This window comes from Candoia aspera, chromosome 5 (genome assembly GCF_035149785.1).
Source record: "Candoia aspera isolate rCanAsp1 chromosome 5, rCanAsp1.hap2, whole genome shotgun sequence".
NCBI classification, from domain to species: Eukaryota; Metazoa; Chordata; class Lepidosauria; order Squamata; family Boidae; genus Candoia; species Candoia aspera.
In genome coordinates, this window is record NC_086157.1 from 101,802,996 (window position 1) to 101,815,243 (window position 12,248).

Here is a 12,248-nt window from a genome sequence, read left to right on the forward strand (position 1 = left end):
ATCTCCAGTAATGAATTTTCACTGCTGCTTGGTCAAGACCCTTTTCAAACGTCTTTCACCAGAATTCCCAGGGCCCCAAATACAGCAGTGCCTGCTGCATTTGAAATGGTGCAAAGCCATACCCACAAGCATCTTACTAGTGGGGAAGATATAGTATAGAAACATTATATTCGGCATCCAATATTACCTAAATTGCACTTTGCAAAGCATTGTCAAGGTTGCAGGATAAAATTCAGGAGCTTAAATAGTTTCATGTGTCAAACCAGTGATAAGAGGTAAAATGGAGTTTATTTAAGATTCAAAATTATTGATTCTCACTCCTTGCCTCATTTCTTTTTGGATCATTTGAACATCAGGTTCTTTCATTTGTATTTATTTTGCAGTTAATTTTGGCCTTCTTTCATTTTAAAGGATTCCAAGTAAAATAGCAAATAATAATAATAATAATAATCAATAGCTTATTTATATAGTTGGCATTCCAATGTATGATTACAGTGTTTCAGGGCAGAGAGATTTTATAAATATAATTTATTAATAATTATAGGATAAAACATAGAAGTGAAGGAAGAAAAACCAAAACACACATATACTGCATTAAAAATGCCTTTTGAAACAAAAATGCACTTTGATAAACTGTTGCTCCAATTAATGCATTTATAGCCCTATCAAACATCTACATTGCTTTTACAAACAATGACATCTGTGAACATTTATTAACAATTTAATTATGAGCTCAAGCTTTTCTTGAAATGATTGGGACCAACTGAGTATCAGTTGCTCAGCTGAAAAAAAAATATCTTATTTTCACCTGATTTGATTTCGGGCATAAAAGAAAAATAAAGTGATTTTCTCGTTACCAACAGCAGAAGACAGAATAAGTACCATGAATTCTATTCCACTTATACAGAGCTACATAATCTGCAGTTGCAGAAATGGAAGGAAATCTACCATACACGGGGCTAGTTGGCAGACCCTCTGCATCTGTGTCAGATTAAAAAAAAAAAAATCACAGTGCTTATTGCTTGTTACCATGGATACCATGAAGAGACTGCTGTCCATTACTATCACTAGAGAAAGACAACATAATTTTCTGGAACCAGTCCTGTTTTGCCTTCATATGTCGCTTTTAGCCATCCTGGTTCCACCGACGGATATACTGTTAAGAAAGAATGACAATGCATTGTTTATGGTCCTCTCTCTTAGATGCCCTTTAATGGTTAACATAAATAATTACAATCATTTGTATTAAAGTTTTTAATAAACATAGTAAAAACTAATACCAACTAACCTACAAGAAAAAAGAAAAATAAAGAAGTGCAGAAAAGAAGTAACTAGAAGAGAAAAGAAAAAGTACACATTTCTTTTTCTCAACATAATATTATTCACATGAACACACACGCACAAGTTATGGCTGTACCATATTCACAGTATCACTCACCCTTGAAAAAGTAATATAACAAAGAAGAATCGTGTTGCAATAATAAAAATATAAGCAGTCTTGCAGCACTTTAAAGATGAACGGAGGTGCCAGGTGCTAATGTTACTGCTACAAGGACAATGAAAAGTAACTGCATCTTACCATTGGAAAATACTGCCCCCTGAGGGAAGCTCAGCTCATGACTGTGTTCAGCCTTACAGGAATACATGGCCTTGGCTTGCCTTAAAAACAACAACCAAAAATTGTAGACAAAAAAAATACCAGATGATCTATGAATAGAAGAGCATTCCAACAGAACAAAATATTAAAACTGCATATATATCTGTAAATGAAATGCTTCAGACCAACAGGCCCTTTTGCAGTTAACTAATATAAGGCACTTTTTAAAATGTGGTGGGACTGACTCTTAAATAGGGTTGGAAATTTCAAATGGTCCCAAATGACCAAGATCCAGTTATATGGAGCACATGGTATTCTGGTTAAAACTGTTCCGTTGGATACTAGTCTGCTTCAGAGCACATGTACAGACAGTGTTGGTTATAATCTATTAAGCCTTACTTGAGTTGGGACTAAACTTTTTCAAATACTACATTCCTTCTCGTGAATAGAGTCTGTGTTTTAAGAATTTTGAAAAAAGCCCTTCCTTTAATCCAAATGCTACCAAAGATCATTTGTTGGGATAGGGTCTTCTTGGTGACTTCTCTGAGGCTTTAGACCATTAAAGATTAAGCTAGCTTTCTCTTTGTAACCTTTTTATAACAGGCTTTGGGATGTATAGTACATCCCTCATCTAATACTCTGACCTGGTGCCCCTCCATATGTATTACAACTGCAGCACCTAGTTTTTCCATTCAGAATGGCCAAAGCTACTGTCTGAGGATGCTGGGAACTGCACATCTGGAGTTACCAAATCCAGGAAAGCTATGCTAGAAAATGATACTTCCATTTTTCATTTTTACTTCATTAGTTCTTTCCTAACTCCCAAGCATGTGGATCAAAATGCTATTCGCTCTCATGGCTAACCATCTATCTTCACTATTAACACCATAAGGGGCTCTGATGTTCCAAGCAAAGAACTTGTTGTATGCTTTTGTGAAAATGGGTTGCTTTCTTTCCTGCCTATAAAGCTGCTAGTAAAAGAGGATGTGAAAATAACATTGCCAACTGCTACATGTTCCTGAAGAATCATCTCATTTCTTTTGTGTAAGGTATCAGCTCAAGCTTTCTAGGACGCACAAAGGGATTTTGTAGGTTGCAGTTGCATTTCTAAAGAAGCTAATGATTTCTGTGAACCTGGCTAACAAAGCTTTCTGTCTACCTCCATATCTCCTCTGTTTGATTGGACTGGACTTTAGTTTTCCACATTTTAGGACAATTATCCAAACTTTCCTCCAAGAAACTAAGCAAGGAGCTTGTTATGCGATACTGGTATAGGCTTCCCTGGCCAGTATCTGTTGGGCAGTGTTGGGCTTCAGGGTTTAGTGACCGTGGTCTAGGCAACAGATTTCCTGATGTTTCACCAGCAACTGTGGCTGGCATTTTCAGAGGCAAGGTGGTCTGCTACACAGACCACAGGAACCAGAGGATATTTATTTTTTTTCCTGTTTTGTTTTGTTTTATTTTATTAAACATATACATACATAGCTTTATAAACTTATATCCAACCTCTATTACTTTTACATATAAATTTAATAATTATAATATAAACCTTAAAATGTGCACCCCACCCCCAGGATCCATATTTTACTTAATCATTCCTCTTTCCAGAAATATAATAATTCTTGTGAAGGTGTACATCCTTTCCCTTTTAATAAAACAAATTCTACAAATATATTCCCTATCTCTGCAAAATCATTTCGACTCTGTAACCCCCTTCTAACTTCAATATTACTTGTTAACTTATCATTAACTGCAATATCCCACACTTCTTTATACCATTCCTCTATTTGATAATCACCTTTTACCTTCCATTTTCTAGCTATCATTAATCTTGCCGCCATCAATAGATTTGTAATTAAATCATTAGAGGCTTGAGTGCATCTAACCTTGTTATATATTGATAACAATATATTTATTGTTTATATTGGATATTATAAACAATATTATTATAAACAATTATAAATATGTAAATATCCAATTATAAATATTGGATATTTATACGGCAGGAGCCCAGTCTCTTCCTGCTCAGTTGCCTGTGGTCTTGCCTCTGAAGAAGCCAGCCACAGTTGTCATCAGGAAAACATCAGGAAACCTGTTGTCTAGACCATGGTCACCAAACCCTGAAGTCTAACACTGCCTAGCTTGTTACGTTCTTTACATTTGGAAGAACAAATGTGAAGCTTGTGGAAAGACCCCTTCTATGGGATGACATTACAATCTTCACTTAGACACCAAGTCTACCTTTTGCCCTGTTCTTCTGGCATATTTTAATTACGTTATCAACTCACAGTGGCCAGAAGACACTATGTACTCACCAATATCTATTCTTTCAACAGATAGTTGTTTGGTAGCCAATGTTGGCTTAGTTCAGAAATAGAACGAAATAATTCTGAGAGATCCTCTGGGATTGAGCTCATTCAATAAGCATTATGGCCTGAGTAAAGGGTATGAATACAGTTCTTCCAGAACCGCATCTAGCCCTCTACCATCACTCCATGTGGCATCAGATGACTACACTTCAAAATTCTGAATAAAATCCTAGAGTTCTAGATAGGGAAATGGAGGTCAGAAAATCAGAAAGTGAAGGAAGTAGCTGTAACTCTTACTCATGCTGCTCTTCTTTTTTTTTTTGAAAGCCAAATACTCAATGTTCTTCTGCTAATTGTCAAAAACAAAATAGATGACCATAGATATTAAATAAATAGTTGTGTCAGAGTTGATGAAAGCATACATGTTGAGGAACCACCACAAGAGATCTACAAGCATTGCAAATATTTACATGAGTCTAGAAACAGAAAGTTCTGAACAGTTTTCAGACCTTAATGCAGTGTTTCTCAACCGTGGCAACTTTAAGATGTTTGGAATTCAACTCCCAGAATTCCCCAGCCAGTTTCCCCTTTGTAATTGGAAAACATTAAGGCTTACAAAGGGGAAATTCAAAGGAAATGGATCCCTGCCTGTCCTGCTTACTCCTCATTGTTCTGTGCTACTATTCATCCAGCATTCTTAAGATGGAAGACAGAATAAATTTTAACGCTGACAGCCTTGCCTATATTATCAGCAGAAAAAAAACACCCTTCCCTTTTCTCTGACTTGTCACTCAAACATAGCAAGAAATCAAATGTTCTCTGGCTGAGAAGCTCAGAACATGGGATGAAGCAATGGAATTTGAGATATCTGCCACATTCATGAAACAAGAGAGGTCTCCTTGGCACTTTTCATGACCAGCAAAGACCTGATTTTCCTGAGCTTTTGAGATGCAATTTTTATTCTGCAGAGGGTTTCATGCTGTTTTTAATACTGTAGATTTTAGATTACTCCATTTTAAGTTTCATCCTTTTTAGAAAGCATCCAGCATAAAACAGAATAAAATAAGTTGTTCAATGATGTATAAGAAAAAATAAGATGACTTTCTTAAAACATGCTATGGCCAGGTGAACCCCCTTAAAAGTTTTCCTGATGGATTATTCCACTTCTAAGAAACTATGCTGTCCTTCACTCTGCAAGTTCAGTATTCTATGGTGTGGATGAAATGGAATGTCTACATCCCATAGTTTCTGGAATGCTCGGAAGCATCGTTTATAATCAGTGTTTCTTCTTCTCTCTAGCAATCCCAGAACCACTGCATGGTTTCCCCGAATTTCTTCCTCAAAGATAAAGAAGAGAGGGCACCCTGGGGACCAACCTGAAATTGGGCATTCAGCTTGAAATAAGCTTAGACTTTTTCAACTCTAATATTGAGTTATATTCTGTTACTGCTAGCTAATAATGTAATGACAGATTTTCTTCCAGCATTAGGTAAAATCTGTATTTCCAAAGTTGTAACACTCAAGATAGAAGAAAAATATGACTTAATAATCAAAGGGGTGTATCTTATTGTGTTAAGACCTACCTTCCCGAGGGAGCCTGCTTCACTGAGCAACTACTTTCAAATAGCTGGGCTCTTGCTGCTACCCTGAAATATAGGAAATAATTCCATGTTTACCCATAATTTCCATGCCTTACCAATATAAGGATTTGAGCACACACTGAAAACATGGACAAACTTACACAGACCCAGGTCTCTGATAGCCATTACTTGATGCTGTATCCAATCGTAATCTTCTGCACATTTTTGGAGGCAGATCTGGATTTTCTAGCACCTTTGGTACTTCCTTGGCATCCAGGGAAGCTAAACTTTGCAATGAACTTCTGCAGCTTTGGTTACCTAAATAACAAATTATGACATTAAATTACCTTGAACATCTCCTAGTTTGGTGTTCAATATTTGATGACTCTTGGTGACTTTTCTGTGCTTACTGTCTCACTGAAAGACCATGATGTGTGAATGATAACAAATTTAAAGGAGGGGTTAAGTTATGGTGGTGCTGCTGAACACTTCTCTTGCCTATTGCTCAGTTCCAAATATTTGTTTGGCTATATCCTATTGCAGTGTTTCTCAGCCTTGGCAACTTTAAGATGTGTGGACTTCAACTCCCAGAATTCCTCAGTCAGCAATGCTGACTGGGGAATTCTGGGAGTTGAGGTCCACACATTTTAAAGTTGCCAAGGTTGAGAAACGCTGTCCTATTATATACATTTTCTGCTTACCACAATCCTTATTGTAAATGCAAAATATACATGATAGCAATTTCTTTTCTTGTAATCATGTATTTGAAATTAGCAATAAGAGCACATTTATTAAGAAGCATGGCAAAACAACAAACTTTATTGGAGTTCATTATCCCATAATACGTTGTGTAACAATGAAACAAATTGGTATTTGTCAATGAAGGGAAGAGATTTACTCTCATAGTAAAAAAAATGAGATAAAATTGTTTCCTTAAGACAGTGGGATGGTCTGTATTTCTGAAATCTGTTCCTGGAAATCAGGAAGGGACTCATTGCTTGAAAAGGAATTAAAAAGATTCTAGGTTTGGACACTGAATTCCTGTTTTCTTCTTGTTTGATTAAAACATCTTTTTTATTATCTAATCTATCTCCTCTCCAAAAATGTACAGCAATTGCAGTAATGTTTTTACATCATTGGTGTGATGATCTCATGACACATGAGACATCATCTTAACATCACTGTGTCTTCTACTGGATGCTTGTGTTTGTTTATTTAAGCTTTTATATGGCTGTCCAACTCAGACCACGTAACGGGGGGGGGGGGAGTGTACAAAAAGAAATGAAAGAAAAACTATAATCACCAGTAGGAAAAAACATTAAAACTTACTAAAATAATAATATGGCAATCAGAACTGAACTCTTATATAGCTTGTCATTAATTTAACTGACTTCACCAAGCATTTCATTTTTCACCCTTTCACAATCATGTTTTCCCAAATAATGTGTCATGCTGTAACATGTAAAACAAATCTCTATTAACAATGCACCTTTATATACCTCCTTCTTTATTAAACACCTCTTTCTTTATTAAACATATTCCCTGTTTAGCAAATTTGAATTTTTCAGTTTTTCACAGTATCTCACTCCTGACATTGCTATATAAAGTTGTCCATGGGCGAATACTGGTTCTTGCAGGTATGATCTAAGATTATTTAGTGTCTGTCTTTTTTTTACTGATATTCCAAAGGTTAACCTTATAGGACATTATTGTTTTTGAAAGCAAATGCAATATCTGAAGGAACCAAATCCAATCTTGGAAGTTGTACTGGAATTCCAATTTCTTTCTTGAGTTCCAATCCACAAGGGTTTGTCTACATGTGCAGCCACATTTGATTCATTAATCCACTGCTTGAATGCATATTTCTTGAAAGAATTGCAACTGCACACCATTTAAATTTCAATCAATGTGGAAGATGATAATTGCTTTCTAATGAATTAAGAAATTTAGTGACTATTTGCTCATCAATTAATTCAGTGACTATTTTATCCTCACTAGAATAGTTTTGCTTAGTCCCTATATTTTTGGAAGAATGGTGTAGTTGACTGTGCAAAGCTCATTCTTTGCACTTAAACTGCGCAGACTATGAAAGGAAGGACTCCCTTAAAATTCTCTGTCTTCTTCTTTCTCTGCTATAGTTACTTCTACAATCTGCAAGTTAAGTCTTGCAAATTATTCCTCCACACAAAATGGCGGCTGTTATCCCCTGTTCATTGATGGGGGGAAAAAACCCTCTTTTCGGAACCTTCATTCTGAGCTAAGCATCATGCTCTATTTGCTGGTGGAGTGGGGTTTGGTCCTGGAGAGGAGCTTATATTCCCCACAACACAAACATTTGATGGCATATATTGTACATCACTATATAATGTATTATATTAGCAAAAGATACGGTAAAAATCTATTTTGAAATTATTATGGCTTAATTCCTATGATGAATTTTCAAAATATGCCCAAGACTTGTCCCATATACATAGTTGCAAACACTCTGTTTATTTAGCTTTTAATAAAAACCCTTTTCATTCCACGTAAGATTTGTCATCCCAGTTAGCAAAAACTCAGTATTACATGAGGAAATGTCTTAGCTCCTTTAAGTACAGCCAGCAACTATTACCAATTTCATGTTATGCAAATATTTCTGTTCGCCATGTTATATACACATAAAATTAGAAATGCATAAATTATTAACTAACTTATTGACAGTGAACCAATGGATTATTTAAAGATTACCTTCTGCAGAAGGGATAGACCTTATAGACAAAGCTGTTGATCGTTTCGTTCCAGAGAGACTATACAATCCTCTTTTGGTTGAGTCTACTGGTGAAGTCACATTGTCTGGCCCAGTAACAGATGTGACACTCTGACAGTCAGACTCCACATCTGTTTTTGCTGCATCCTCCTTTGAGGAGGATTCAGGACTTGTGGTCCAAAGCCCTGAATTTTTTTGTCCATTGGAAGATGGTGATGAAGCAATCCATGGAACAACTCCTGTTTTTTCCCTGGACTGAGAAGATGCAGGTTTGGTAGTGCTGTTCTGTTCCGAAGAGTGAGAAGACAGTGATTCTATGCTGCCCATGGGAGTGCTGTCTGGGCTGCTACTGTATGAATCACCTGGAAGGTGGAAAGGTTAAGAGATGGGGATGAAAACAATAAATGGCATTTCTCAAATTTCTCGGCTTTCCTCTGGGAGGGAGACAACACTACCTGCTTGTTAATATGCACAAAAATACAATATGGTCTAAGCTATCATTAATCTTTACCTGAACAATATTTACTTCATGATTCTGCTCAAGTGTAGGAAAACCCATATGGATTAATGTTGGCATAAAAATGCAATAATCTGAACATCTTGAGTTTGGCTGTATGAGAAAATGGCTCTTATAGCTATACAATGTGTGTAGTCCATGCCAGGTAAAGGTGCCAAAGCCAGAAGAGGTCTCCAAGGGGCCTTTCAGTAGTCAAGAGACAAGACCTAAAGCACCCTGGTCAGCTCATTAATCTCAGCCCTTACTTTTGGTCAATGTAGGGTTTCAAGCTTAAGAAACAGATCTCAATTTGCATGGCTAATGTAGATTGCAGGTTTTATTTGGGTGACTTCTCAATGAACGCATCTAGACAAGCATCAGAATATTTGAAATCCTATTTTCAAGTGTCATGACCCCGTTGCAAGGCACAAAGAGCCTCACAACGTGGATCATGATCATTAAGGAAAAGAGGAAGGAGATAATTAAAACAGTGCTTAAACCAAGCACCCAAAGCACCCACACTCATGGACTCATATACAGCTGAAAAGAAGGGCTTCAGATAAGCAGCAATAAGCCGCACCTGGTGCCCTGGAGGACACACCGGAACCAAGAGGACAAGGAAAGACACCGGGAAAACGCCCACACAGCCATCAAGGAGCCCATCAAGAGGGATTGGGGACAATGAAGGGTGGAGGAGCACGGGACCCCGCAAGAGGGTATAAACAGGGCGCCTCACCACCGCACCCCCGTTCCCGTTTTTCGTTCTGTCAGCCACCATTCCAATAAACCGGAAATGTCATGAGTAAGGATAGCGAGCAGGGGGCTCTCACCCAGACTGTCAAGCGCATGCGTAGCACTGAGGAACTGTTCAGCCATTCAAAGAGACACAGATCGGGACCGCCTTAACCTTTGGGGTTTATATGGCTGGGTTTTCCCACGCTTTCTCAGTTTGTTAGGATTCTTGTTAAGTACTACTAATAAATATTAGAGACCAAGTCCTCGCCTCAGTGTGTTTCCTGGTAATCAGGACAGGAAATCCTTAATACCTATTAAGTGAGTCCGTGCCTTATTGCGAAGCGAGACTGACCCTGACATCAAGTCTTTTGGAAATAAAACCACTGGAATTTGATGTCACAGATGGGAAAAAGAAACACTTGCCCTTCATTTGCCAATGTGATTGAATTGCTCTTAAACGCTAACGTTACATTTATATATATTGTGTTTTTCTATCATGAAGCTCAGGTCAATATAACTAAACTTCCAGGAAGTATTTTAGTCAGATAATGACTAAACCCAAAGTTGCATTATGTGCCTTTGTACCATACCCTATGATCAATCCTCTATCTTTGGTTGAGTCAGGAGAGGAAGAAAGAGAATTAACACTCCCTTTTTGTACAATTAACTGAAGACGGCCAATTCTGTCTCAGCATATCCAGATTTTGTTGGGGAAAAAGAAGGTTATTAAGATACAGTGAAACCTTGGAACCTTTTTAGGTGAAACAAAGGAACAAGAGCCCAAATCAAAAAGGGCAGATAGGTGCATTTTTATGACTGCGAATGGCGCAATGTTCAGCAGAGAAGCGCCCCTCGTGCTTAGAGCAACATAATTATTACCATCCAGTTATAACCAATTGTGAGAAATGAGAACGTGCTAGTGGAGTAAACTTCACTTACTATCTGGATCTGCCAGACATGGAGTATATCGTCCTTTAGGCTTGCGAGAACCTGTGGAGAGACAGATTGCTCTCGTCCTTCTTGAACCTGATCGGGACTGAGGCTGTCGAAGAGGAATATTGGGATCTGGGGCCGTGTGGAATATCTATCAAGAAAAGCAAACATCCGTATTGCTGAGAATCTTTTGGAATACCTACATTTGCTTAGGCTGAGAGATTGTGAGTCATATGTCTCCAGTAGAAACTTTACTGAACAATTGGAATATCACATTAATTTCCTCAAAATAATTTTAATAACTACATAAGACAATATACAGCAGCCTATTCTCTTCATAGGTTGAGGCTTCCCTTTCCCAAACTCGCAGAATTCTGCCAGTTCAACATATCTGGATGCAAGGACATGGGGAAAGCTATTCTACACTACTACATGATGGAATTCCTGTACATTACAGGCACTGAGAATTCTGAGCAATTTGAAGGGAGATTCTAACTTTTGGCACATATAGTGAACCTGCTGTAACCCTGTTTAGATTATATCCAGATTAATCTGGATTTCTTCTTTTTCAGCATATACTGGTGGTGAAGACTGTTCCTTAGCAAAATTAGTAAATATCTCATAATGAGCTCCTTTTATTTACTATGTCACAGAAGGTGGCATCACCTAGCTGACCGTGGCTGATTTTTAAAAACCAAAGTAGGGTCATTGATGATAGAGTTATAAATGACCTTAGAGGTCTTTTAGCCTAATTCTTGGCTCAGTCCTGGATCCTGTGGATCTTACTCATCCCCAAATATACATACATACATTTGAAAAACTATGTTTTTATATCTCTCCAAATAGGCAGTTAAGGAGCAAGTAACCTAGATGTAAGCTGTTTCAAAGGCAGGTGGCTATCGCTGAAAAGGACTGAGCCCAGATTCCCTGAAGATAGCATTCCCTTGGTGGTGGGATCTTCAGTAAACCCCTCTCCCAGATCATACTGGACAGGGAAATTCAACTTGGATCCAGGCCTTGAGGCATGTAAGGCTTTACAAATGACAACCAAAACCTTGCATTGCACCTGGAAACTAACAGAAGCTCCTGTAGTAGCAGTGTTAACTGGCTGACACTCAGTGCACCCAAAACTAACTGGGCCACTGCATATCACACAAACTGAAACCTCTGTGGCCTTCCCTTGTAGAACACACTGTAATAATCCTACTGTGAATTGACAAGGGTATGAACAACTGTAACTTTCCTTGATCTGGGAAAGGTTACAGCTGATGCACAAGACGAAATTGTGCAAAGACCCTCCTGGCCACAGCTCTCACTTGCTGTTCAAGCAGAAGCTGTGAGTTCAGGAAGATCCCCAAGTTGCAGGTTAGCTCTAACTTGGGAAATGCTATGTTGCTGTTGATCAAATAAACTAAGACATTTATATTCCTGCAGTTATTATTGTAATATGAGTTATATTCCATGTTTTTTTCACCACAGTTTTCAGTAAAACTCATGACATTCTACCTTCTCATAATGCTCAATGAGAATCTCAACCACAATATTCTGAAACTTGATGTTCATCATAGCTGCCACTGTTTCCTCCTGGGCTCTCATCAGTGTGGGACCAAAAATAACTCCAAGATTGGAGACTGTCATGAGATTCTGCTGACTATGTAATGACACTCTGAAAATAGGCAATTAAAAAATAATAGAATTTAAATAACACACACTAGCTTTTAATTTCCACTCAATATAACTTGACATTCCACTTAAGTAAAATTTTATTAAGTAAAATTTGTAATTTGTTTTGATAACATAGAAACTACTTTCCCTTTTGGTGAAGAATACATTATTGTAGAAATTCTGTAAA

At 37.6% G+C, this 12,248-nt stretch overlaps 1 protein-coding gene across 2 annotated transcripts in view; it reads right to left on the reverse strand.

Moving 5' to 3' along the window:
• Positions 1–357: 357 nt before the first annotated feature.
• The window catches only part of ARHGAP42 (Rho GTPase activating protein 42), a 136,673-nt gene continuing 124,782 nt past the window's right edge, over positions 358–12,248 (reverse strand). The window contains exons 18-24 of one of the 2 annotated variants that reach the window (XM_063305865.1): positions 11,903–12,062; positions 10,403–10,547; positions 8,214–8,594; positions 5,654–5,804; positions 5,490–5,552; positions 1,580–1,659; positions 358–1,156 (exon numbers count right to left, since the gene is read on the reverse strand). In XM_063305865.1, the coding sequence (XP_063161935.1) occupies positions 1,068–1,156; positions 1,580–1,659; positions 5,490–5,552; positions 5,654–5,804; positions 8,214–8,594; positions 10,403–10,547; positions 11,903–12,062 (1,069 nt within the window). In that variant the 3' untranslated portion in view covers positions 358–1,067. Of the gene's footprint in view, positions 1,157–1,579; positions 1,660–5,489; positions 5,553–5,647; positions 5,805–8,213; positions 8,595–10,402; positions 10,548–11,902; positions 12,063–12,248 lie in introns of both variants that reach the window. The other variant, XM_063305864.1, reaches the window with a different exon arrangement.